This window comes from Daucus carota, chromosome 1, assembly GCF_001625215.2.
Source record: "Daucus carota subsp. sativus chromosome 1, DH1 v3.0, whole genome shotgun sequence".
NCBI lineage: Eukaryota > Viridiplantae > Streptophyta > Magnoliopsida > Apiales > Apiaceae > Daucus > Daucus carota.
In genome coordinates this window covers 53,650,168-53,675,670 of record NC_030381.2, presented here as the reverse complement: position 1 = coordinate 53,675,670, position 25,503 = coordinate 53,650,168, and the positions used below count along the sequence as shown (strand labels likewise).

At 33.3% G+C, this 25,503-nt stretch overlaps 5 protein-coding genes across 5 annotated transcripts; 1 reads left to right on the top strand and 4 right to left on the bottom strand.

The window, feature by feature from the left end:
• Window positions 1-2,464: 2,464 nt before the first annotated feature.
• On the bottom strand, window positions 2,465-4,087 carry LOC108205188 (BURP domain-containing protein 3). Its single transcript, XM_017375024.2, has 3 exons — window positions 3,935-4,087; window positions 3,596-3,704; window positions 2,465-3,466 (listed from the first exon to the last, which is right to left on the bottom strand). The coding sequence occupies exons 1-3, from the start codon at window positions 3,971-3,973 to the stop codon at window positions 2,688-2,690; spliced, it is 927 nt and encodes a 308-aa protein (XP_017230513.1). The 5' UTR covers window positions 3,974-4,087; the 3' UTR covers window positions 2,465-2,687.
• Window positions 4,088-4,798: 711 nt separating this feature from the next.
• LOC108205187 (probable LRR receptor-like serine/threonine-protein kinase At3g47570) lies at window positions 4,799-8,286 on the bottom strand. Its single transcript, XM_017375023.2, has 2 exons — window positions 5,542-8,286; window positions 4,799-5,384 (listed from the first exon to the last, which is right to left on the bottom strand). Exons 1-2 carry the CDS (start codon window positions 8,198-8,200, stop codon window positions 5,005-5,007), a joined length of 3,039 nt encoding a protein of 1,012 aa, XP_017230512.1. The 5' UTR covers window positions 8,201-8,286; the 3' UTR covers window positions 4,799-5,004.
• Window positions 8,287-15,457: 7,171 nt separating this feature from the next.
• On the bottom strand, window positions 15,458-16,711 carry LOC108199622 (BURP domain-containing protein 3). The gene is made up of 3 exons (XM_017367532.2): window positions 16,589-16,711; window positions 16,281-16,389; window positions 15,458-16,065 (listed from the first exon to the last, which is right to left on the bottom strand). Exons 1-3 carry the CDS (start codon window positions 16,625-16,627, stop codon window positions 15,695-15,697), a joined length of 519 nt encoding a protein of 172 aa, XP_017223021.1. The 5' UTR covers window positions 16,628-16,711; the 3' UTR covers window positions 15,458-15,694.
• A 3,248-nt stretch (window positions 16,712-19,959) lies between these two features.
• Window positions 19,960-23,074, top strand: LOC108198690 (heparanase-like protein 1). The gene is made up of 8 exons (XM_017366472.2): window positions 19,960-20,204; window positions 20,300-20,336; window positions 20,469-20,652; window positions 21,414-21,568; window positions 21,668-21,901; window positions 21,989-22,304; window positions 22,393-22,492; window positions 22,585-23,074. The coding sequence occupies exons 1-8, from the start codon at window positions 19,995-19,997 to the stop codon at window positions 22,909-22,911; spliced, it is 1,563 nt and encodes a 520-aa protein (XP_017221961.1). The 5' UTR covers window positions 19,960-19,994; the 3' UTR covers window positions 22,912-23,074.
• Window positions 23,075-23,920: 846 nt separating this feature from the next.
• Window positions 23,921-25,452, bottom strand: LOC108195828 (BURP domain protein RD22-like). The gene is made up of 3 exons (XM_017362799.2): window positions 25,339-25,452; window positions 25,140-25,251; window positions 23,921-25,011 (listed from the first exon to the last, which is right to left on the bottom strand). The coding sequence occupies exons 1-3, from the start codon at window positions 25,375-25,377 to the stop codon at window positions 24,083-24,085; spliced, it is 1,080 nt and encodes a 359-aa protein (XP_017218288.1). The 5' UTR covers window positions 25,378-25,452; the 3' UTR covers window positions 23,921-24,082.
• Between the last annotated feature and the right edge of the window lie 51 nt (window positions 25,453-25,503).

Below are 25,503 nucleotides of genomic sequence, written 5' to 3'. Positions count from 1 at the left end.
CTGACTTGGACTGTTAATAAGCACTGTGGATTCTGATACAAGGCCTCACGGCTCATGCAGAGACTCTTAACAGTAATGCTAAAAGTGGCAGCTCAGGGCCAACTCCAGAAGAGCCCTCAAAATTTTTAAAATTATATATTTTTATATAATAATAAGAAAAACAAAATATCTAAAATAAATATGGATTATTATACTTTGAAAAGAAAATATATATAACATGAAATGCTAATAAATATAATTAAAAATAATTTTAAAAAAATGAGAATCAGATTAATCAAATGATTTTAATTTTTTTAGTGATATGTGTAGTAAGTACTTTGTAATAAAATTTATTGTTTAATATATTATTTTTATTTTTCAAAAATTTTAAGTTATTATAAATTATGTGATTTTTATCTTTTGTGCTAAATATTTTTTTATATTTAACTAGTTTAAATGTAATATTTAGATACCAATTAACCTAACGATAAATAAAAAGAACTATATAAAATGATGTACAAATTTTGGGTAAAATGTGAATATTTTAATTATCATGTTATTATAAATAATTTTATGTGTAATTATTTTATGATAACCTAAAATATACCCTATTTTAAAAACAAAGAATAAATTTTACATGATAATTTATTACAAATATTATATATTTTAATATATTAAATAAAATATAATAATATTTCTATTTATGAAAAGACCTCATACTAAAATCTCGCTTATAGCCTCAAATTTAGTTGAGACTCTGGTGACATAAATTTTAATATAGATGTCCAAACTTTAGTTTTATTCAATAATCGATCATAAAATAAAATTAAAGTTTTACGTTTCCAACACTTCAACTCGTATGTTATTGGCGCAGAATTAACAGTGGATAGCTTTTTCTTTCAAGCTAAAAAACAAAGCAAATATAAAATGTTGGTAGATAAATTAAAAGATAGGTTGCTGGAAAAATTTCTAAAAATCTGTAAAATAGATTTGAAATATACGATCTTATAGTCTGGTTGTCAAGATATCTGAGCTCAGACGCTTACTCCTGAGTACTAAGACACTTCCTCTCATGCATTCAGCAAAGGTCTAATCCCATCCTATGGAGTTCAATCTCTTCGGTTGCTTTGCAATTCTTTCGGTATGTTTAGATTCATTACCGTGTTCTGGTACAACATTTTCAAGTTCAATTGTTTTCTAAGTGTGAACTCGATTGAAAAACAGCATTTCAACAACATTATATGATTATTCTAGTAGTATATTTTTGGGGTTTTTTCATAAATATATAGGAAAAAAATAAATTTTTGCAAATTTACTTTTCTCAATAATAGCTATTTGCAATTTTACTACACTAAGTTTCTAAATTGCAAAAATACTACCCCTCCCTTCTGCAACTGAATGCAACCACGTGCAACTGAATGCCTGATTTTAAGTTCCAGTTCTCGAATGTCATTTTTGACCTCATCCTTGGAGTCCATATATATATATATGGACTCCAAGGATGAGGTTGAAAATGACATTCGAGAACTGGAACTTAAAATCAGGAGTTGCAGTTGCATAAGAGGTTGCATATGGTTGAATGCAATCTCATATGCAACTGAAAACTGTAAGTTACAATTGATGTATGGGTGCCCCTGGCGGGGCCATTAGATCAAAATAGAATCAACTGAATGCAACCTCATGAGTAACTGAATTTTTTTAGGGTGGGGTGATATTGTGGTGGATTTGGGTTGCAGGCCCCGCAGGGGCAATATTCAACTGAATATGCAATCTCATAAGCAACTAAATGCAACTGAAAACTGTAAATTACAACTGATGTATGGGTGCTCCTGGCGGGGCCATTAGATCAAAATAGAATCAACTGAATGCAACCAAATGCAACTGAATGCAACTAAATGCCTGATTTCAAGTTCCAGTCTCCAAATGTCATTTTCGACCAGATTTTCAGCATATATATATATATATATATATATATATATATATATATATATATATATATATATATATATATATATATATATATATATGGATTCCAAGGATGAGGTCGAAAATGACATTTGAAAAATGGAAGTTGAAATCAGGCATTTAGTTGCATATGAGGTTGCATTTAGTTGCAGGGGGAGGGGTAGTATTTTTGCAATTTAGAAACTTAGTTTAGTAAATATGCAATTAATTTAGGAAGATGGTATTTTTGCAAATAAAATCCTAAAAAGTAGTATATTTGATAAATTCCCTATATTTTTTTTCTGGGAAGCATGAAAACAACATATCACCAACATCTGATGACTACTTTAAGTACTTCCACAGTTGAGGCTTCTTGGCTCTCAGCCTCAGGCTCACACAGACTTAATGGCAATACATATGCAAGACCAACTTTTCCGAAGAATGTACTATAAATTATTTTCCAATCCTGAAATAGTTGTGTTTCGGAGAATGTACTAAATTATAATGGCAAAAGGCACGAACTTGGAAAAAGGCATGAACCTGATTAAATACGTGAACTGATATTATTATAGCCAGTGAATGGATCGTGGATCCGTTCTTATAAGTACAATCCTTACACATAAAAAGTGCAGACAAACGTCATGTATAAGGTTTACATGATCACGCAGCAGCTGGCGCTTCATTACTTCAAGATCATAAACAGTTTAAAAGGAAAGCTTATAACACATCACATATAAGTATATAACTATTTCAAGCAGAAATATTTAATATGGAACCCAAACGAGATGATCCTCAGGAAGAAAATGGCAAACTGGAGCAGTTCCGGGCTTAACATTGAGCGCCTGAAACGCCAAATGTTTAGGATTCCAAGAGGAAGTATCTGTGTGGCAAATAGCTGCTGCTTTCGCTTTTGTTCCATCATTTCCAACAAGGAAAACTGTATATGCCTTAACGTTGTTTGTTTTGTGGCAATAAAACACAGCATATGCGTAGTTTTGCTTGTGACAAACCACGACCTTTTCTCCCAATTTTTCTGATCCAAGAATTCTATACTTCTGCATTTCACTCTCTTTTTCAACATCTGTAGACAGTGCCTTCACTTTTTTCCCCAATCTAGAAGTGGTGAACTCGATCATTTTCTCCAGTGACGTTGCACAGTACTTCTCTTCGCCTTTGATTCCTGGCGCTTCACATTCACTGATTGTGTTCTTTATTGTTTCTGATTCTAATGTGTTCTGTTTTATGGAAAATTTACTTAGTATTTCTGGTAGTTTAATGGACGAGAATGGGATCGAGTCCGCAATGTTTTGAGGCAAGAAATGTGTTGGAGTAGTGGACTTGGTAAAATGTAGATTCATGTCGGCTCCTTGGAGTAAATCTTCTTCTAAGAAAAAGAGGGCTACATTGGGATTACTATGAAGCTGATTTACAGAGGCAGCATAAAGATAGTCGAAGGGGCTTAGGACCGGATTGACTCCAACGTAAACAGGCTTTCCTTTGTTCTCCGACTTGACTACTATGTCACCTTTGCCGGTGTGCTGATCTGTGGAAGCAGGAGATACATAGACTAGGTTATTGTAAAACCTAGTTATTTTGTGTTTAAAATATGTTCTTGTACCTGTGCTCTTTGAATATTGAAAGTTGAAAGATTAGGATTAAGAAGTTCACTAACCAGGAGATTGAAGAAGTCCACTAATGGATTTAGGCATCGGAGTGTCTGGCAAAACTGATCTCCAGTAATCTTCAAAAGTTCGAGCTGCGTGACTTGCCACAAATGCTACCTGCAGTATAATCATAAAGACAGTCACAAACACACAAATGTATATCTGTGTGTGATTAAACACGTAGCTTAGAAACCAGCTCGTCGTATATGAGTTATTGGTGAATTTTATTTGTACTTTAGTAACTTTGTTAAGTCCTAGGCTCTGTAGTTAAAAATTGTTTGTAGTGAACTTGGCTATATCCGTGAACTTAAGAGTGAATTCCCAGAAATTGGTGGAGAGTAACTTACTGAAAGAAGTGCAAAGAAACGGAAGAGATTAAACTCCATTGAGTATGCAGTAAGGCTGTCTAAAACCTAAATAGTTTATAGCGTAGATCTTTGGTGAATGCATTAGAAGTTAAGTGAAGTCCAGTATTTATAAGTAAATGAAAAGATACGTATATCGAACAAGAAAAAGCAACACACCACTAGTGGTGACTCCTTTACCATTGTCTCTCACTTTTATCATAACGAGTCATCGCCTTCTGCTGGAATCTGATCCTCATGATTTGTATGGCTAGAGCCTAGAGGCTTAGTGCTAATTTAAGCGAGATTTAACTGTCTGAACTGGATCTGTTATATTTGATTCGACTGAGAATCTCGAGTTACTGAGCATTGCATAATTTTTTATGTCTGGTGACACGAACAAAACCTCTTATGTTCCCTTATGAGAGAGTCATTTTACAGTGAAATAGCGATCCCAAGATATTGCATCGGACGTCTGGACTTGATTTAACAACACTAGTACTAGCATAGTTGCTCTGATCACTACTTGGACCCAACAGAAAGAAATTTCAAACCCCCTTTAACACAATCAACATAGCTTTATTAAAGTTTTAATATTCCCACTGTCTGATAATCAATCACTCTAGAAACTTGTAAAGAAAAGAAATCCGCAACTTAAAACAAATTCAATCTGAAAAATGTACTCAACTATCCGTTTCTCTATTGAATCGTTTTAGTCCACAAGGTTGTCGTCGCCTGCACAGGGCTTGACTGCTCACTTGGTAAGTCTGTTACACCACCATTTCTAAACTATTTTACAAGGTCGATTATCGAATAGTGAGGATCAAGGACAAAGGAGCTGCAAATATAGTCAATTTGCAGCAAATAAAGAAAAAAACCAGAATTGACTATTAGGCAATACATATCTAAATCAAGCAAAACAGTTTTGACAAGGGAAGCTGATGGAATATTACAATGTTTTAACACAAATAGCATACAGATCCAAACTTAAAAAAATATAAAAGGTAGAAATAGGGGAAATACGTCGGTACAAATTCTTCCTTCTCACATTAGCAGAGTCCAGATGTCTTTTTTTAGTGTCTGCTCTGTAGAAGTGTCTCTCTTGCCGCATGTAATTGCTTAATAGCAACACTGATGTCAATTCGTTTTCTTGGCGTCTCTTCTGAACATAATATTCCCACTTCAAATATAGATGCCAGACATAACTCCATGGAAGCCCTGTTGTATGATAAATTTCCAGTCATGCCATGTTCTTGATCTAGTATGATCCGTGGATCAGCAATGTCCATTAATCTTTCCGGGAGTGCCTTCCTCACAAAGTCATGAAGATTATTGTCATTGTCAATTAATATGCTGCTTTCTGTAGGCCGCTTCCCTGAGAAAATTTCTAGTAGAAGAATTCCATAGCTATACACGTCTCCCTCTGCAGATATCTCCCCACACATTCCATACTCTGCACAACTAAAAGGTTTATAAAATTGGAAAAGAAATATATGACAGACTTTTAGGTTTGAAAATTTCTTGTTATTTAGATCTTTTAACAAATAAAAGTCGTGTAACTCAGTATTTAAATCAGTTCTCAATTTTAATAAAAAATATAAAACTTTCACCTGGAGGGACATATCCAACTGTTCCACGTATACCAGTTGAACTCAAATGTGCTTGATTGATGTCGCCTGTTGTGGCAAGGGAAAACCTCGCCAAACCAAAATCACCAATATGAGCAACAAAATCCTTGTCAAGAAGAATGTTACTTGGTTTTATGTCAGAATGAATGATACTTGCATGACTATGATGATGTAAGTAATCAACTCCCATTGCAACATCGATGGAAATATTAAGTCTCTCCAGTAAAGTCAAGTTTCTTCCATTCCCTTGTTCGGAAGGACTTGGATGCAACCACGTGTCCAGACTTCCATTAGTCATGAACTCAAAAACCAATGCCTTGAAGTCATTGCCCTTAAAATCAGTGCTAGAGCATGCTGTGATGATCTTGATAAGATTCCGATGACGAATATTCCTCAATGTTTCACACTCTGCCAGAAAACTCTTGTTGGCTCCACGTACTTCAACATTTAGTACCTTCACAGCAACTATATGTTCTGATGGTGCAAGAACTCCTCTGTAAACTGAACCATATCTTCCTTTGCCTACCAAATTGTTTGGAGAGAACTCATTTGTAGCTAGTAGAAGATCTTGGTATGAAAGTCTGAGGTATTGGTCATCCTTGAGTACTGGGACAGGGTCAATCAACTTCTTGGAGTTTCGACGTCGAATAAAAATCAAGGAAAGACAGCCTAACAAGGTACCAATGGGTCCAAGAACTACAATTAGTATTATTCTCATGCCAAACTTTTTCTTCTTATTCCTCGTGACCTTTACAGGACAAGCAGGCAAATGCAAGGCTTGAATACCTCCGCAAAGCTCCAAATTGCCAACAACTGAAAAAGCGCTGTTATTTGAAAAAAGTCTTTCTCTAGGCACTTCACCTCCAAGTTCGTTATGGGAAAGATTGAGGTATTCGATTTGATGAAACTTATCAAAAAAAATTGGAATACCCCCAGATATATTATTACTTGAGAGATCTAGAATCCTGAGACTTTTCAAAGCTTTAAAAGAAGGAGGAATTTTACCTTGAAACAGATTTTCTGCCATATATAACTCCTCCAACATCACACACTCGCCCAGAGCAGCGGGTACACCTCCTGTTAGTTTGTTGTTTGAAACAGATAGCTGAACCAGTTGTTTCAAGAGTCCAATATTTGATGGCAGTGGTCCTGTGAGGAGATTATTGGACAAATCAAGGGAAAAACATTGGGAAGAAGACACAATTGCCTCGGGTATTTCACCTCTAAGCCTGTTGTTGCCAAGGGCCAGCGTCTGTAAAGTTGAGATGTTAAACAATTCAGTAGGTATGCTTCCTTGCAGTGTATTACCATCTAAACCGAGATAAAGCAATTGAGTCATGTTGCTAAAGGAAGTTGGAATAACTCCTGAAATGTTGTTAATACCCAAATCTAGTCCGCCCAACTTAGATAGCTCTCCTATTGATTCAGGAATGGTCCCTGTTAAGAAATTGTTTGCGAATGCAAGTAAGTTCATGTTCTTTAGTTTCCCAATTTCACGAGGTATGCTCCCGTATATGTGATTTCCATACAGACCGAGCTTTTCCATTGTGGTGGAGAGATTCACAATTGAATTTGGGAACTTCCCTCCTAAATTATTGTCGTCGAATGCCAGTACCCTTAAACGGGTACAATTGACTAAAGAATCCAAGAAGCTCAAGTCGCCCGGCCTCATGTTGTCTCCAAGTGAATTTTGCCCCAGGCTCAGCACTTGAAGTTTAGAAAGGCTCCCCAAATTGTTTGGTATAGGCCCGGTGAAATTGTTTCCCGGGATATCAAAATAAACCAGATGAGACGCATTAGCTATTGATGGTGGAATGAGGCCAGAAAATCTGTTCCCTCCAACGACGAATCCTCCCAGCTTAGGAAGGGTGAAGCCCATATCGGCTGGCAGCGTTCCTTCTAATTGATTCAGCGCCAGACTAATCACCGCGAGGGATGAGAGGTTGTATAGTAATGGATGAACAATACCCACCAGATAGTTGCCTGACAAATCAAGAGCCTCCAGCTTTGCAAGAAGAGAAACTTCCAAAGGAATTCCCCCGGATATAATGTTATCATATAAATAAAGAATACGAAGAGATGATACATTTCCTATTGAAGGCGGAATTGATCCAGTAAATTGATTAGTTGAAAGAGAAAACGAATCAAGTTTAGGCCAAGAAGCAAAGTCACTAGGTAGTTTTCCGTGTATCTTGTTATGATTCATATTGATGTTTTTCATATCAACACAATGACTCAAATTTGTAGGAAATCTACCCTCAAAATAGTTGGCTTCCAGATTAAGATATTGTAACCGAAACAGTCTACCAATATCATTGGGGATTGAGCCGCGGATGTTGTTTTGATAGAGGTCAATTGCCCTGAGAAAGGAGAGATTTCCGATATGAGGAGACAATGTGCCCCCCAAGTGTTGCCTTGTGAGGTTTAGTGCTGTTACTTTCTCTCGTCTGCGGCTGCATGTAACTCCATTCCAGTGGCAGAAGTGAATGGAATAGTTCCATGAGCTCAGTGCGCCAAAAGGATCCTCTGTTATGGAAGCCTTGAAAGAAAGTAAAGCTTGGTGATCAGTTTCATTGCTTGAAAAAACTCTTGAGGTTGCTAATGACAGGAGAATCAAGGAAATGATGAACCGGAAAGTCATTGGTGTAGAATGAAAAAAGATAGGCAGAGGGAATGAAGTCTTAGTTTTTTCTGCTCACCTATACAAACATCTTTATTCCTCAAGTTCAACAGAACATTTATTCACTCATTGAATTGAAAACATCTTAGTCTCCTGGAGTGCTTTTACCGGGTCCAATAACAATCATTATTAGCTGCACTAAAAAGTTTATCTTTTGTTATCTCGGCACACCTGAATTTCATTCCGTCTCATCCTGAAAATATAATTTTATATTAAAAATGTCAAATAAACCGTCAAGTGATATTTATCTGCTAATATTATACATTTAAAATATTAATAATATTATAATATGACTATAATTATATATAAAATTTTTAAAAATTGCTTTATTAAGAATATTACAAGTTCAAACTTATTCTTATATAATTTTTAAATTTGAATATAACAATATTATATTTGAAAATTTGAATATATATTGGTGTTAATCTGTTTAATGACCAATTTAAAACTTCGTTCAAACGTGTATTTAACAACTTGAGCGCCTAAACACACGCTCAAAACCAATTTGCTTTTTTTACGATATTGAATGCAGTGCACGACTTCATAAGTCAAGAAAAGTCGGACAAGACCTTGCTAGCAAAGTTGGAGAAGACATAGACTTTATTAGTCAAGCAAAGCTGGAAAAGACCCCATTATCACACTTATTAGTCAACAAAAGTAGGAAAAATCTTATGTAGCAAAGCCGAGAAGACCTTAGTAAACCGATATCCACTTTATAAGTCAAGCAAAGTTGGACAAGACATGATAATCCAGGTAATCTATTCAACATCTATATTTTTCCTACCGCGAAATGTTAAAGCTAGATTTTTTTAACATTGGTCTCTCTTTATGAAATAGACTTTCCCAGAGGCTTCAAAGTATTTTGTTTGAAGTAGAATGGGTTTCTGCAGAACTTTATTAAACTTGCAGGAAAGTGTCTGAAGAAAGAAAGAGTGTGAACTCGATTGAAAAACAGCATTTCAACAACATTATATGATTATTCCAGTAGTATTTTTTTTTCTGGGAAGCATACGAATCAATCTTGTAACCTTTGGAGATGGTGTACTTCATGAATTCCTGGGCATTTAGTTTGTTCCAGTTACCTACCCAAAATGTGCTGTTCTTGTTCTCTAATTTCTTCCCTGAAAAACTTTAGTACTCTAGATAACGATTGTTGGCCTTTATCAAGTATACAAATTAGTGTATAATTGGAGAAGTGAAACTGATTGATCATAATAGAAGATGGACTAGGGGCATCGACGCAACAAATATTTCAGTGATCAGAGGAGCAATATGTGCAGATTTCTCTAGTGCTTGGAATATGATGATTCAAATAATTTTTCTAAGAGTGTTGTTGATAAACTTCTTGTGTGCCGGTTAGTTATTTTTGCCTAAAAATTTCATTTCACAAAGTTGGGTTTGTCTCTATGTGTCCTTACAAAGAATCCATTGTCTATTTTAGAGCTGGTTGTATTTTTAATTATTTATAACCTATACTATGCATGAATATTATTAAAATATAATATATGTGTTACATTTGTATAAATCAATTAACATATTTATCTACCCTATCGATTCGATTAATATTTGTTGTTGCAAATTTAGTTTGGATGTTTCTAAATTATAAAAGAAAATAGATTACATTTTTTTATTATTCTACAATATATATCTTTTTTCTGAAATTTATTTAGGGGTGACATAAAATTGCATATCAGCGTTTACTCAATCAGCACAGATATTTCCTTCCTACTCTTGTCTCGGTTTTCCTTTAAATTTAATTTAATTTTAACAATCATCTCGTCAGCTTAGATGGTAGATATAAATTATAATATTCGTAAATAATATGTATATATTCCTCCCAATATACCGTTAAGTTTCTTTTTATGTTTTCTTTAGGCCTTACGTAGCTATGAAGTTCAGCTTCAGTAATTATAAATCTAATAGATCTTACTCTTGAATATGATAATAACAATGGCAAAAGAAATTAAAAAAAAACGTAATAGTAAAGAAACTGAATTCATGCCTCCCATGCTCCTGGAAAATAAGGTATGTAGTTGATTATATACTCCCTCTGTCCTTGTCATTTGTTTACAATGGAGGACGGAGGCTCGGCACACATTTTAATACTCCTGTAAAATGTAATTTGATAAATTATTTTGAACTTTTTTTCTTCTGAATAAAAATTTGAGTTAATATTTTTATAAAAAAATTCAAAAATAAATTATAGAATTATGTTTTATATGCGCGCGTATCTAGGATCAGACATGGAGCTCGAGGCGTAGGATCAGATAATGTAAGGTTTTGAATCATAGTATCCTGCTGCTCACGTATGAGTGTCGATGCTTCTGCAATATACACTACAACAAGTCAGACTCGATTTGTACAAGTCGTTGGACCAACTAGTTCATTAACAGTCCAATCCGAGATCTTTGATTTTCTAACGGTACATGATCTCTTCAATTAGTTTTGCCGAACCCCTATGACAACGGAAAATTAAATGCGGATACACTTCTTATTCTTATCCTAATGGAATTCCGCTTATTAGGTTATTTTATTACCTAATCCTTGTATAAATCAGTTTTGCCAAACACCCCGTGAAAAGACCTCAATTAACAGCTGATCAACAAGCAGCAGGAAGAGCAAGTATCTGCTGCTACATTCTTGTACCGATTAGAAAATGTTAAATCTTAATCAGAAAATCCGGATCAGAAAAGGTTTGTAAATTTGTTTCACCTACTTTTCTTCTTTAATTATGTTCTGTAACTAGTTTATTAGGCAGTTTTTCATTCATATCATTGTCACAAATCATTATATTAACATTTTTAATAAAAAAACATTTATCATGTGACGAGCACGCATGGTAAAATGTCAGGTGATAATTTGTATGAAGGACATCTTCTAATTTTACATGACTTAAACTAAATGTTTTAACCACTTACTTTGTTTATATATTTAATCTATATTCTCCACTGTGTGATCATCTCTGCAACATTCCATGAATTATATATAAACAATTAAATAATATATTGGAGAGAATTAATAGTAAGTGGTAGAACGAAACTAAGCGGTTTTGGCTCCTGCTTGTTCTTCTTCGTAAGTGGTAGAACGAAACTATTATTATCAGCACAACGAGACTTTCACCAGTTAATTACAGTAATTAGGTTAGGCTAGTTAAAGTTAATTAGAGTCATTAGGTTAGGTTTTCATGATTTGCTTTTACAGTTAACTTTATGTTGATTAAAGGGCTATTTGATTGTTTGCCAGTTTACTTCACTTTAGTTAGGTGGTTACGTATAATTTTAAATATATGTTATCAGTGGTCAATTTTACAGTATTCTGTTTTACCGTCCTTAATTTCTCTAGCGTTACCTAGCAGAGGCTTTGAATCGTAGTAATTGTTCTGAGAATTGAATCGTAGTAAAAGAAGATTTTATTATTATTTGAAAATCTACTTAATATTTCTGGTAGTTCAGTTCAGTGGACGAGAATTGGGTGGAGTCCGCAGTGTTTTGAGGCAAGAAATATGTTGGAGTAGTGGACTTGGTAAAATGTAGATTCATGGGCGGCTACATTGGGAATATTATGAAGCTGAGTTACAGAGGCAGCATAATTATAGTCGGAGGGGCTTAGCCGACTGGATTGACTCCAACTTAAACAGGCTTTCCCCTTTGCCGGTGTGCTGATCTTCAGATAGTAAAACCTAGTTATTTTGTGTTTAAAGAAGTTCACTAAGCAGGAGACTGAACAAGCCCACTAATGGATTTAGGCAGGGGAGTGTCTGGCAAAACTGATCTCCAGTAATCTTCAAAAGTTCGATCTGCATGACTTACCACAAATGCTACAAATGTATATCTGTGTGCATTATATTTAAGCAAGTTGTTGTGCACTTTACCAGGCACGTGCGTGGGTCCCGCTTTGCAATTAGTTCCTCGTTGATAAAAAGATTTAAGTGCTGAGGTTTGATTGGCAATCTCCACAACGATGCATGCATGCTGCATGAATAGGAACCTCATTTGACAGGCTATTGTCTTTTAGTTTCTGCCCGTATTTCCGAATAATTTTGTTTACTAACAATTTGATATCCTAATATTTTTGTTTAACAAATTTATTTAATTACCCTACAATATTTATTATATAGTATTAAATAATTTATCTTTTTCATTACGTTTCGAGATTTAAACTAAATCACGTTTCGAGATTAAATAATCATGATATTTTAATTATTATATATTGAAAGTATCGCTCGACAGTTTTAGTTATTATTTACAATTTTGCTATCCTGATAATTTTGATTCTTCAAAATTTAGTTGCAGTATTAAATAATTTTTTTTTGCTACATTTCAAGAGTTAAATTTTTAATGTCTCATCAATATATACTCTACTGAAACAATATTATAATTAGAGTAAATAAATCACCAGTATTATTAGGCAACCAAATTTTGTGTATTTTTAAATAATTTAAAAATACCCCAAAAAAAACTGAATACATTAACAATTTAGGGAAAATACATTATCTATTATTTTTTTTACTTTTTTTGTTAAATACCATACAACATGATAGATTCTTTAAATTAAACATACTATATTATACAAAAACAAATATTAAATTTGGAGCGAATAAATCATCTATATTAGGTTACCAAATTGTATGTATATATGAATGGTGTAAAAATATCAAAAAAATTGAATACATTAATAAATTAGAGAAAATATATAAGTGTTTTCTGAAAATTTGCTTGGTGCCCCCGCTAAATTCTGTCTCTAGATCCGCCCCTGGTTGTCCCGTTGATCTTGACACAAGTTTCAAGAAAAAAGAAAAAGCCCACCTCGATCTGGCCATACAGCAATATGAATAGTAAAGTTGCGATCGTACAGAGTGGATTGATGAATCATGGTAGGGTCAGTTTCCACGATAGTTTTAACAGTTTGCAAGTCTCCGAATGAATAACACTGAAAAGATCATGCTCATATGTTGTCCTGCAACTCATCAACTGCCATGTTTGATTCTTTTCCCTCTCAAGATTTCTCTCCCCACCAAAATACAGAGATATGAGAGAGAGAGAGAGTAGAGAGGGAGAGAGAGGGCCGCCTAAAAAAGTGTAGTACCGATGAGAATAAGTGGTCGCCTGAGGAGGTAGAGGAAGGAGATTGTAAAGTTGTTCGTTACTCGGTAGGGTAATTGAAAATTTTGATCGAAACAGTGATGAAATAAAACATTTACACGTTAAGTTTTTAAAGGAGGCTAACGGAATGACCTTCTTGTAAGTTTTAAATGTTACAATTAGTTGACTGAAAACTTTTTCACTAGGCTGAAAGTTTTGATCCAGTAAATAGAGCATTAACCCGCGTCAAGAAAATATCACTGGCAGACAGAGCCGGTTTTGACGGAGTGCAAACAAGTGCAAAAACACAAGGCTCATGAAAGGGCACTCAATTTATGACTACTTCTTTCTATCTTTTGGTATACTTATGATAAATATAATATAATATTAATATCTCTTTAATTTTTACCATTATTTTATTTAAACACTAATCAATTCTCAACTCCCAAGACCAGCCATGTACGTCTCTTCTAATGAAATTTTGAAATATCGTTGTTATGTTCTTATCATGATCGACTGTGCTTGTTTTATAATTTTATTCTCTAGGCTGGAAATCGGTTTTGCCAGAAATAGTATATACTATATGAATTGATACAAAATAGAGTAATTAAGGTAGAGTAACATACATAAACACTTCCAAAACCTCAAAAGCAAGTATACGCTGCTACATTCTTGTATCGAATAGAAAATGCTAAATTCTTAATTAGAAAATCCGAATCATTTTTGTATCGAATAGAAAATGTTAAATTCTTAATCAGAAAATCCGAATCGGAAAAAGTTTGTAAAATTTGTTTCATCTACTTTTTTTCTTTAATTATGTTATGTAACTAGTTTGCTAGGCATTTTTTCATTCATATCATTATCACAAATCATTATATTAACATTTTTAATAAAAACATTTATCATGTGACGAGCGCGCATGGTAAAAATGTCAGATAACTAATTTTTCTTGAATAATATGATTTTATTGAATAATATGATTGATAATTTGTATGCAAGGACATCTTCCAATTTTGCATGATTTAAACTAAATGTTTTAACCACCTACTTTGTTTATATATTTAATCCATATTCTCCGCTGTGTATCATCTCAGCAACATTCCATGAATTATATATAAACAATTAAATAATATATTGGAGAGAATTAAATAACAATTAAATAGTTGCGCAAATATAATTTTGATCCGTATTTGCTATAGCCGTAACACTTCTTATCTAACATCCACTCTTTCACTAGTAATATAGCAAAGTTTCAGCTTGAAATAATGAGCAAAATATATTGAAATATCTCAATTTCTATTATTATAATAAATTTTATGAAATAATTTAATGTTTAAATAACACTTTACAAAATTTAATGTAAAATTATTTTTAATTAAATATTTGAACGAGAGACTCCAGAATTTTCTTTACGAAACTCTAAGAGCCATTCTAGTTAAAAAATAATAACCAAGTCAATACATCTCTAGTTGAAGAAAAACATAAATTAAAAAAATCCACTGCAAGAAGAGGTATGTATATTAATCTTAAAGATTGGCTTTTATTTATAGTTCAATTAAATTATAATTTAAATTTATATTATAGTATCACTTGTAATAAATATATGTATGATGTAAATTTTTTCTATAACATCAAAAAATAATTACATTACTTTTAAAATAAATGTTTAATAAAACACAAAATAGGAAAAACAAAATCAAAAGAAAATAAAGTGCACCACCTAGAATATTAATTAGGTCCGAAATATATATAATAGGATTTTGAGTAGAACTTTCAATAGAGAAAAAGGGTAATATTCAATAGAGAAAATAATAAATATATTTAATATTAGTGGGACACTTTGTATAATCTCAATATTATTCTTCAATATGATAATCTTCAATACAATATGATGAATTTGTAAAAAATTTCAGATTTGTTAAACAAAACATCTCTGTAAATTCATGAGCATAAAAGTCAAAAAATATAAACAAATCTACGAGTAAAATTTCTCATATTTGTTAAAGACAAAATCCTGCAAATTCATGAGCATAGAGATCAACATGAACAAAATTATGAGTAAAATTTCTCAGATTTGATAAATAGAAAATCTCTACAAATTCATGAGCACAAAAGTCAACATAAACAGAACTTGAAAAAAAAACAAACCAGAACGACGTGTAGAATTTGTCATGTTGATCTCTATGCTTAGGGTTCCAAGAGGAAGTGTCTGTGTGGCAAATAGCTGCTGCTTTCGCTTTTGTTCCATCATTTCCAACTAAGAAAACTGTATATGCCTTAACGTTGTTTGTTTTGTGGCAATAAAACACAACATATGCATAGTTTTGCTTGTAGACAGTGCCTTCAATTTTTTTCCCAATAGTGGTGAAATCGATCATTTGATTTCACAGTACTTCTCTTGGCCTTTGATTCCTGGCGCTTCACATTCACTGATTGTGTCCTTTATTGTTTCTGATTCTAATGTGTTCTGTTTTACGGAAAATTTACTTAGTCTTTCTGGTAGTTTAATGGACGAGAATGGGATGGAGTTAGCAATGTTTTGAGGCAAGAAAGGTATTGGAATGGTTGACTTGGTGAAATGGAGATTCATTCTTGCTCCTTGGTGCATATCTTTTTCTAAGAAAAAGAGGGCTACATTGGGATAATTATGAAGCTGATTACAGAGGCAGCATATAATTAGTTGAATGGGTCTGTCTCCGGTTTGTTTTTCCACATTAGAAACCTTGCTTTCATCATTCATCCATTCTGCAAGTCCAATATTTTCAGATATCACAACCAAGTTATTCTTAAAAATTGAAAGTTGAAAAATTAGGATTTGAATTGTTCAACAGAAGTTACTCTTAAAAATCGGTGTTTAGAATATGGAAGAGGTATTTGGCTTTAAGATCTTTTTTACTACATTCTCACAAAAGCTAGGCTGGAAGTAGTGTTGTATAGATGAAATTTAGGAAGTCGCTAACCAGGAGACTGAAGAAGTCCACTAATGGATTTAGGCAGGGGAGTGTCTGGCAAAACTGATCTCCAGTAATCTTCAAAAGTTCGAGCTGCATGACTTGCCACAAATGCTACCTGCAGTATGATCATAAATATAGTCACAAACATACAAATGTATATCTGTGTGTCATATATGAGTTATTGGTGAATTTTACTTGTACTTTAGTAACTTTGTTAAGTTCCGGGCTCTGTAGTTCAAAATTGTTTGTAGTTAACATCGCTATATCCATAAACTTAAGAGTGAATCCCCAGAAATTGGTGGAGAGTAACTTACTGAAAGAAGTGCATAGAAACGGAAGAGATTAAACTCCATTGAGTATGCTGTAAGGCCGTCTAAAACCTAAATAGTTTAGAGCCTAGATATCTTTGGTGAATGAAAAGATATGTTATCGAACAAGTAAAAGCAACACTCCTTTACCATTGTCATATATTGTATCGGACGTCTGGACTTGATTTAACAACATTAGTCACTAGCATAGTTGCTCTGATCCCTACTTGGACCCAACAAAAAGAAATTCAGTTCCCAATTCAACATAATCAACAGAGCTTTATTCAAGTTTTAATATTCCCATAATCAATCACTCTAGAAGCTTGTAAAGAAAAAAAATTCTAATATAAAACAAATTCACTCTAAAAATGTACTCAACTATCCATTTCTCTATTTGAATCATTTTAATTCAGAAGGTTGTCGTCACCTGCACAGGGCTTGACTGCGCCCGATCTCCTTAGTAATGTAAGTTGAGATTACCATTAAGCTGATCGGTTTAAAAAAACTGCATGATTTTACTCATTAGTAACAAGTATTGCTGTAGGTCAAGCAAAACACATCTCCCTCACAAAGTCATGAAGATTTTAGTAGAAGAATTCCATAAAATACTCTGCACAATTAAAAGGTTTATAAAATTGGAAAAAAAATAACATGTCACAATATTTATCAAATAATTGTCGTGTAACTCAGAATTAAAATCAGTTTTGATATTATATAAAATATAAAGAAGTCACCAGATCTTTGATTTCTAATAGTACGTGATCTCTTCTTTAAATCACGACTTTATTTTAAAAAAATTATAAACTTACCTACTTCGGGTAGGAAAAAAAAAACTAAGCATAATACACTTCTCATCCTAATTCTAGTTCTGCTTATAATGTAAACTTTAATACTACGCAGAGTAAGACATTGATAGCAGACGGATCAAAATTATATTTATTTGAAATTAAATAAATATTAATTCTCTCCAATATATTATTTAATTGTTTATATATAATTCATAGAACGTTTGTTTATATATAATTCATAGGATGTTGCAGAGATGATCATACAACGGAGAATATGGATCAAATATATAAACAAAGTAAACATTTAGTTTAGGTCATGTAAAATTGGAAGATGTTCTTGCATACAAATTATCAATCATATTCTGCTCGTCACATGATATATGTTCTTATCAAAAATGTTAATATAATGATTTGTGATAGTGATATGAATGGAAAACTGCCTAATAAACTAGTTACAGAACATAATTAAAGAAGAAAAAGTAGACGAAACAAATTTAACATTTTTATTCGATACAATTAGAATGTAGTAGCAAATACAAGAATTTATCATGTTGTATGGTATTTGAAATATTTTGTGCAAAGAGCTAAAACCCAACTTCAAAATAGTTTCACATGTGAACCAAGATACTATTATTACAACAAAATTAAAATCAAATTTATTTATTAATACAATTTAATTACATGGAGAAAAATATTTATTTTAGTACAACACAAATATTGTTGACATATTAAATAAATCTCGAAACGTCAAAAAAATAAAATTATTAAATACTAAAACTATATTGTTATTTTATTTTTTAAGCAAATAAATTTAAAGACAATTTGGTAGTCTAGTACATGTGAACCAAGATATTATTGTAAATAATAATTAAAAGGAATATTTATAAATATACCAACTTTTTAGAATTTATTTACAAAAATACTGTCAACTTAATTTTTTTTTTAAATACAATTTTTTTCAAATTACTTACAAAAATACAACTTGTGGCAACTGTTGCCAATGAAGTTACATAAATTGCAAATGAAATTTCTCAGTTGCAACTGTTGCAAATGGTGTTGCAAACGAAGTTGCAGAAGTTGCAAGTCGTTGCAACTGTTGTCAAATGTTGTTGCGTTTTGTAAATAATTTATTAAAAATGGTTTTTTTTTAAAATATTGAAAGTTATTTTTGTAAAAAATTAAGAGGTTAGGGCAGTTATGAAAAAAGCTTTAACTAAAACTATCAAGCAATTTTTTTTAATATTTAATAATTAATATTATTATTCAAATAATCCAGGGGTGTGTAGATAAAAATTTAACTCTTGAAATGTAACAAAATAAATTATTTAATAATGCAACTAAATTTTGCAGAATCAAAATTATCAGGATAGCAAAATTTTAAATAATAACTAAAACTGTCGAGCATACTTTCAATATTTAATAATTAAAATATTATGAGTAAAATAATCCAGGAGTGTATGGAAAATAAAACATAATTTAGCTTAAATCTCGAAACATAAGAAAAAAGATAAATTATTTAATACTATACAATAATTATTGTAGTGTAATTAAGTAAATTGTTCGAATAAAAAATATTAGGATATCAAATTGCTAGTAAACAAAATTATTCGGAAATACGGTGAGAAAATAAACTAAAAGACTCCTGTCAAATGAGGTTCCTATTCATGCAGCATGCATGCATCGCTGTGGAGATTGCCGATCACACCAAGTGTTGGAAACGTGTGACCAGGGCAACTAAATTTGAGACTTTAGATTTTAATAGGTCTTTTCATAAATACAAAAATTATTATATTTTATTTTATATAAAAGTATATATTATTTATAATAAATTATCATGTAATATTTATTCTTTATATTTAAAATGGTGTATATTTTAGGTTATTATAAAGTAATTACACATAAAATTATTTATGATAACATGATAATTAAATTATTTACATTTTACACAAAATTTGTACAGCTATTGTTCTTTTTATTTATTGTCAGGTTAATTTGTATCCAAATATTACATTTAAACTAATTAAATGTTAAAAAAATATTATAGCACAAATGATAAAAATCATATAATTTAGTTTTATTACATACTTACTTAATTAATACACATATCGCTAAAAAATTTAAAATCATTTGATTGATATGATCCTCATTTTTTAAAGTTATTTTAATTATATTTATTAATATTTCATGTTATATGTGTCTTATAAATATAAACAAAAATCTAATTATTATGTAAAACTATATAATTTTAAAATTTTTGAGGGCTCTTCTAGAGTTGGCCCTGAGCTACCACTTGGTTAGCATTACTGTCAAGAGGCTCTGCATGAGCCGTGAGGCCTAGGATCAGAATCCACATTGCTTATTAACAGTCCAAGTCAGACTCCATTTGTACAAGTTGCCGAACAGTTCTACTGAGAAAAGAAAACTAAGCATGGATGGATAAACTTCTTATCACTAGATAAACTTGTTATCACAATCTAATTCTGCTTATTATGGATAAAAGTACCAGAGTTCTTGTAGGAATCGGTTATTCATGAGTTCTTTATATAAACGCACGATAGAGTATTAGCTGCAGAAACAAGAAGAGGAAGCTAGAGAAACAGGGAGAGACTTGAGCGAAAATAAGGATGGGTTCATGCATGAAGGCTTTTGCATTATTTGTTTTCTTGTCATTGGCTGGTTTATCTCTGAGCGAGAGAGTTCAGGTAAAAGTAAGGAGTGTTACATCTATTGCAGAAACTGATAATAATTATATTTGTGCGACGATGGATTATGGGCCTTCTACCATGTGCAACTATGGGCAGTGTCCATGGCGTAAAGTTGGCATCCTTGAGTTGGTATATATCACTCCCTTTCTCGTGTTTGATTTGTTATGACCCGATTCTTCTGATGTGAAATAATTGTGTTGTATCTGTTTCGGAACGATTTTCAGGATTTGAAGAACAAGATTCTTGCTAATGCCATCAAGGGTAAGTTCTTATTTTATTAGTTTCCATGCACCAGGTGAAGTGTTGGAATAGATGTTGAAGTTTTCTTATACTTGTTGTGATGGACAATTGTTTGTTGGCTTCTCTAACTCATGAAATTTGAATCACATAAAGCGTTTAACCCCTTGAGGCTAAGAGTTGGAGGGTCATTGGAAGATCAGACGGTTTACAAAGTTGGATTGGTCACCAAATGTCCTCACTTCAAACACAACATGAATGTCAGACGTTTTGGAATGTCCAACGGCTGCATCAACATGGAAAGATGGGATCAGCTCAACCACTTCTTCAACGAAACTGGGTAACTTACTTCTGTTTGTGATTTTACGGTAATATATGAAATCTGGTAAAGCAACTAGCTAGTCTACATCCCCAGTTAACCATAAAGAATACTCATGAGTCTTAACGTCGAGGCAAGTCTGGAAACTAATTTGCTAAAGAAATTAGACATATGACTTTCAGGGGTTACCTAGGCAACAAAGTTTTTCTTAACTTTGAGTTCTACTGGATCCACAGAAGTACAAGAAAAGGGCATCACATTGGAATTACACGGATATATAACATAACCTTATAGAGCGCACAAAACATAAATTAAAGTTTGTCTGGTTGTATTTAAGTATCTCTAAACACAAGCATGTCTAACAAAAGATGTGTACTCCACTAAGCAGAACATATATAGGACATACTGCATAACACGAAGAGTAGGGTTCGGATCCTTGACAAACACATGTTACAACATATCAGACTGCATCACACTTATTTACCACGGTCCTATACATGCTCTGACAAGAGATTGCTATGCAACTTGAGCCTAATACTAATACACAAAACGTCTTTCAACTACCTTTTATTTTGACGGAAGATTTTAATTTGTGAAGATTTTTGTGCATGCAAGGCGTCGTCATTATTAATAGCAGTAGAGCCAATAAAAAATTGTTACCTGACTTAAAAGTGTGTTTATATAGATAACTCAAAAAGAGATTGTTTAACCATAAAAAACGTCTATGGTTGAAATTACGGAAATATATATGAAATCTGTTAAAACATTGGTAATTATTGCAGGGCTAAAGTGACATTCGGTCTGAATGCTCTTCGCGGGAAGAAATTAGAGAACAAGAACAGCACACTTTGGGTAGGTAACTGGAACAAACTAAATGCCCAGGAGTTCATGAAGTACACCATCTCCAAAGGTTACAAGATTGATTCGTATGAACTTGGTCAGTAAAAGCAAACTCCATACCTTAATTATTTCATGGCACAAGCATATAGTGTTTACATGTTTGCGATTAGTTTTTAACAATGCAAGTTGTATACAGGAAATGAGCTATCTGCATCTGGGGTTTTTGCAAGGGTTAATGCTGGACAATATGGAAAAGACATGATTATTCTTAGCAATCTTGTCAAAAAGCTGTATGCCAATTTTTCCGATCAGCCAAAAATTATAGGTCCTGGTGGCTTCTACGATAAGGAATGGTTCAATGAATTCCTTCGGGTTTCAGGACCAGGAATTGTTGATGGTTTAACCCACCATATCTATAATCTTGGTGCAGGTATATAATTTTAGACATGCATGATTTTACTTGTATAAGAGTATAGTTTGTCCATTATGAAAGCTGACTATCTAGTAATGTATGCAGGCGATGATCCAAAACTTATAAAAAGAGTTCAAGACCCCTTTTACCTGGACGAAATAGCACAAACATTCAAAGATATTTCAGAATCAATTAAGCGATATGGGCCATGGAGTGGTGCATGGGTTGGAGAATCTGGGGGTGCTTACCATAGCGGTGGCAGAAATGTTTCTGATACTTTTGCTGATGGATTTTGGTATTTGGATCAGCTGGGCATGGCCTCCACTTTTGATCATAAAGTTTACTGCAGACAAGTTTTGATTGGAGGAAACTATGGTCTTCTTAATACAACAACATTTGCCCCTAACCCTGATTACTATGGGTAAGCAGTCATTATATACATTCATGTTTTAATCTTCATCCTCACAATGTTTTCATGTGTAATTTGTTATCTGTCTTTTTTTCTACAGCGCGCTGTTGTGGCATCGCCTCATGGGACCTAGAGTTCTCCAAGCCAGTCATGATGGATCTCCTTATTTGCGTTCATACGCGCATTGTTCCAAAGATTCTGTGAGTGTATTCTTTCATTGGTACAGTATTTACAAATTTCTATTAAAGGGCAATGTTTAAGGAAATTTGACATGTATTATTTATGTTTGCAGGAAAGAGGTGACATAACGGTGCTTCTGATAAATTTGTCAAACTCTACCACTTTTGTAGTGAATACTGTGAATGATCTAAATCTTTACCCAAGTGAACATACCGAGAGCTTCCCACCAAGAGAAGAGTACCATCTGACACCAGAAGGCGGCAACATTCAAAGCCAAGTAGTTCTATTGAATGATACACCATTGAAGCTGACAAAGACGATGGAGATCCCAAATCTAAATCCAGCATTGGTGTCTCCACTCGAACCTATCAAAGTTGCACCTCATTCTTTTGTCTTTGCAGTCCTAAGAGGTTTTGGTGCTCCTGCTTGTTCTTCGTAAGTGGTAGAACGAAACTATATATTATTATCAAGAGCATAGTCAGACTTTCAGCAATTAATTAGAGTAATTAAGTTATAGGTTTTGATGATTCTCTTTTATATATAATTAGAGAGACTTTGTGTTTTTACTTCAGTGGATGCAATTTTATAATATTCAAATTTGTGTGGGCTATTTGATTGTTTGCCAGTTTACTTCAGTAGATGCAATTTTTATAATATTCAAATTTATGTTATCAGTGGTCAATTTTACAGTATTCTGTTATGAGCCTAGCTCTTTTAGACTCTTCCCTTTACCAATACTCTATAGAATAGGAGTAAATGCACTCCTTTAAATAATAGAATAGGAGTTTTGGTGCATAGAAGCAAGAATTTGCGAGCAATGTTGTAAAGGGTTTCAATCTCTTTGAGGCATAGTGTAGTCATAGCTGGTCATTCTGAGAAAGGGAGGGTTTTGAGGGAGTACAATTACCATGACCAGTGTCTGTGTGTGTGTTCTCACCTGCACTGGTGTTACGAGATGGCTGTCACTTATAAATTTAGTGTGAAGTTTTCTAGATCTTGATGTTTTGTCATCAAATATTTAGACTCTGGTCTAAATATTTAGAACATATTCTAATCTACCATCATAATATTTTGACTCTGGTCTTTCCTTGTAAATTGTTGTGATACATATTGATGTCCTCTAAGAATGTGTCCAGTAATTACCTACTTCACATAGCAGTTGTCTCCTCATATCAGGGTATTTCTAATCTAAGAATGTAAAGTATTTCTAATCTAAGAATGTGAAGTAGGTAATGTGTGTGAAGAAATACTAATTACATGATTATACAGTATTATATTTGTTTTCTGGGAAGCATGAAAACAACATATTACCAACATTTGAAGGCTTCTTGGCTTTCAGGCTCACACAAACTTGATGGCAATGCATGCAAGACTAACTTATTCGGAGAATGTACTAAAAACTATTTCCCTGTCTAATTATAGTTGAGTTATGGAGAATTTACTGAATATTAATGGCATGTAGCAATTTTATTAAAACCCGCGAAAGGATCATGGATCCCTTCTTATAAGTACAATCCTTATACATTAAAAAGCAAAGCTTGTAACACACATCATTCCTTCAACCAGCAGCTGGCAAATCATTCCTCAAGATCGTAATCAAGAAGAAACAGTTAATATGGAACCCAAACGATGTGATCCTCAGGAAGAAAATGGCAAATAGGAGCACTTCCAGGCTTAACATTGAGCGCCTGAAACGCCAAGTGTTTTGGATTCCAAGACGAAGTATCTGTGTGACAAATTGCTGCTGCCTTGGCTTTTGTTCCATCATTTCCAACAAGTGAAACTGTGTAAGCCTTGACATGGTTTGTCTTGTGGCAATAAAACACAGCATATGCATAGTTTTGCTTGTGGCAGATCACGGCCTTTTTCCCCAATTTTTTCAATCCAATAACTCTGAACCTCTGCATTACTCTTCTCTTTTCAACCACTGTCGACACTGCAATCACTTTTTTCCCCAATTTAGAAGTCGTGAAATCAATCATATTCTCTAGTGATGTTGCGCAGTACTTCTCTTCGCCCTTGATACTTGGCCTTTCACATTCACTCAGTGTGTTCTTTATTATTTCAGATTCCACTGTGTTCTGTTTTACAGAGAATCTGTCAAATATTTCTGGCAGTTTATCCGAAGAGAATGGAATGGAATCAGCAACATTACGAGGCAGAAAAGTTGTCGTAGTAGTGGACTTCACGAAATGTAGATTCATGCTAGTTCCCTGGTGTAAATCTTTTTCTAAGAAAAAGAGGGCTACATTGGGATCATCATGAAGCTGAGCTGCAGAGGCAGCATAGTTGTAGTCGAACGGGCTCGGGCCTGTAGTGATTCCAATGTAAACAGGCTTCCCTTTGTTGCCTGACTTGACTACCACACCATTTTTGCCAACACCAACATCAGTCTCTTCTCCAGGAGTTCCTGTGCTGACTTCCACACCCGAGCCTTTTCCGACTTGTACATTGGTTCCTGGGCCGCCACTACTGCCCGTGTTGACACCTACATTGCCCTCTCCAACGGCAACAGTTGTGCTTTTGTCATCCATCCATTCTGCATACAACATTTTAGAAAACTTTCCGACTCATAAGTCAAAATTTGTTGTCACGTACTTTTTCCAGCTTAAAGTCAGAAAAAGCTTAAACATCATTTTAAATATGACAACTGAAGATTTTACTAACCAGCCGGAGAGCGAAGAAGTTCACTAATAGATTCAGGCACGGGAGTGTTAGGCAAAATTGATCTCCAATAATCTGCAGAAGATTGAGCTGCATGACTCGCCACAAATGCGAGCTGCAGAATAATCAAAAAGAGATTCAAATTCAAGAAATCATCATATATCTAAAATTTGCAAAATAACAGTAAATCAAAATAGCTTACAGAAAGCAGTGCAAAGAAATGTAAGAGATTAAATTCCATTGAAACTATTTGAGATTAAATAACAATTTGATATCTGTTGCTGAATGCTTGAAAAAACAGGAAGTAAGGTCCAGTACTTATAGTAAAACTAAAATAATATTTTCATGATTATATTAATTATAGTGT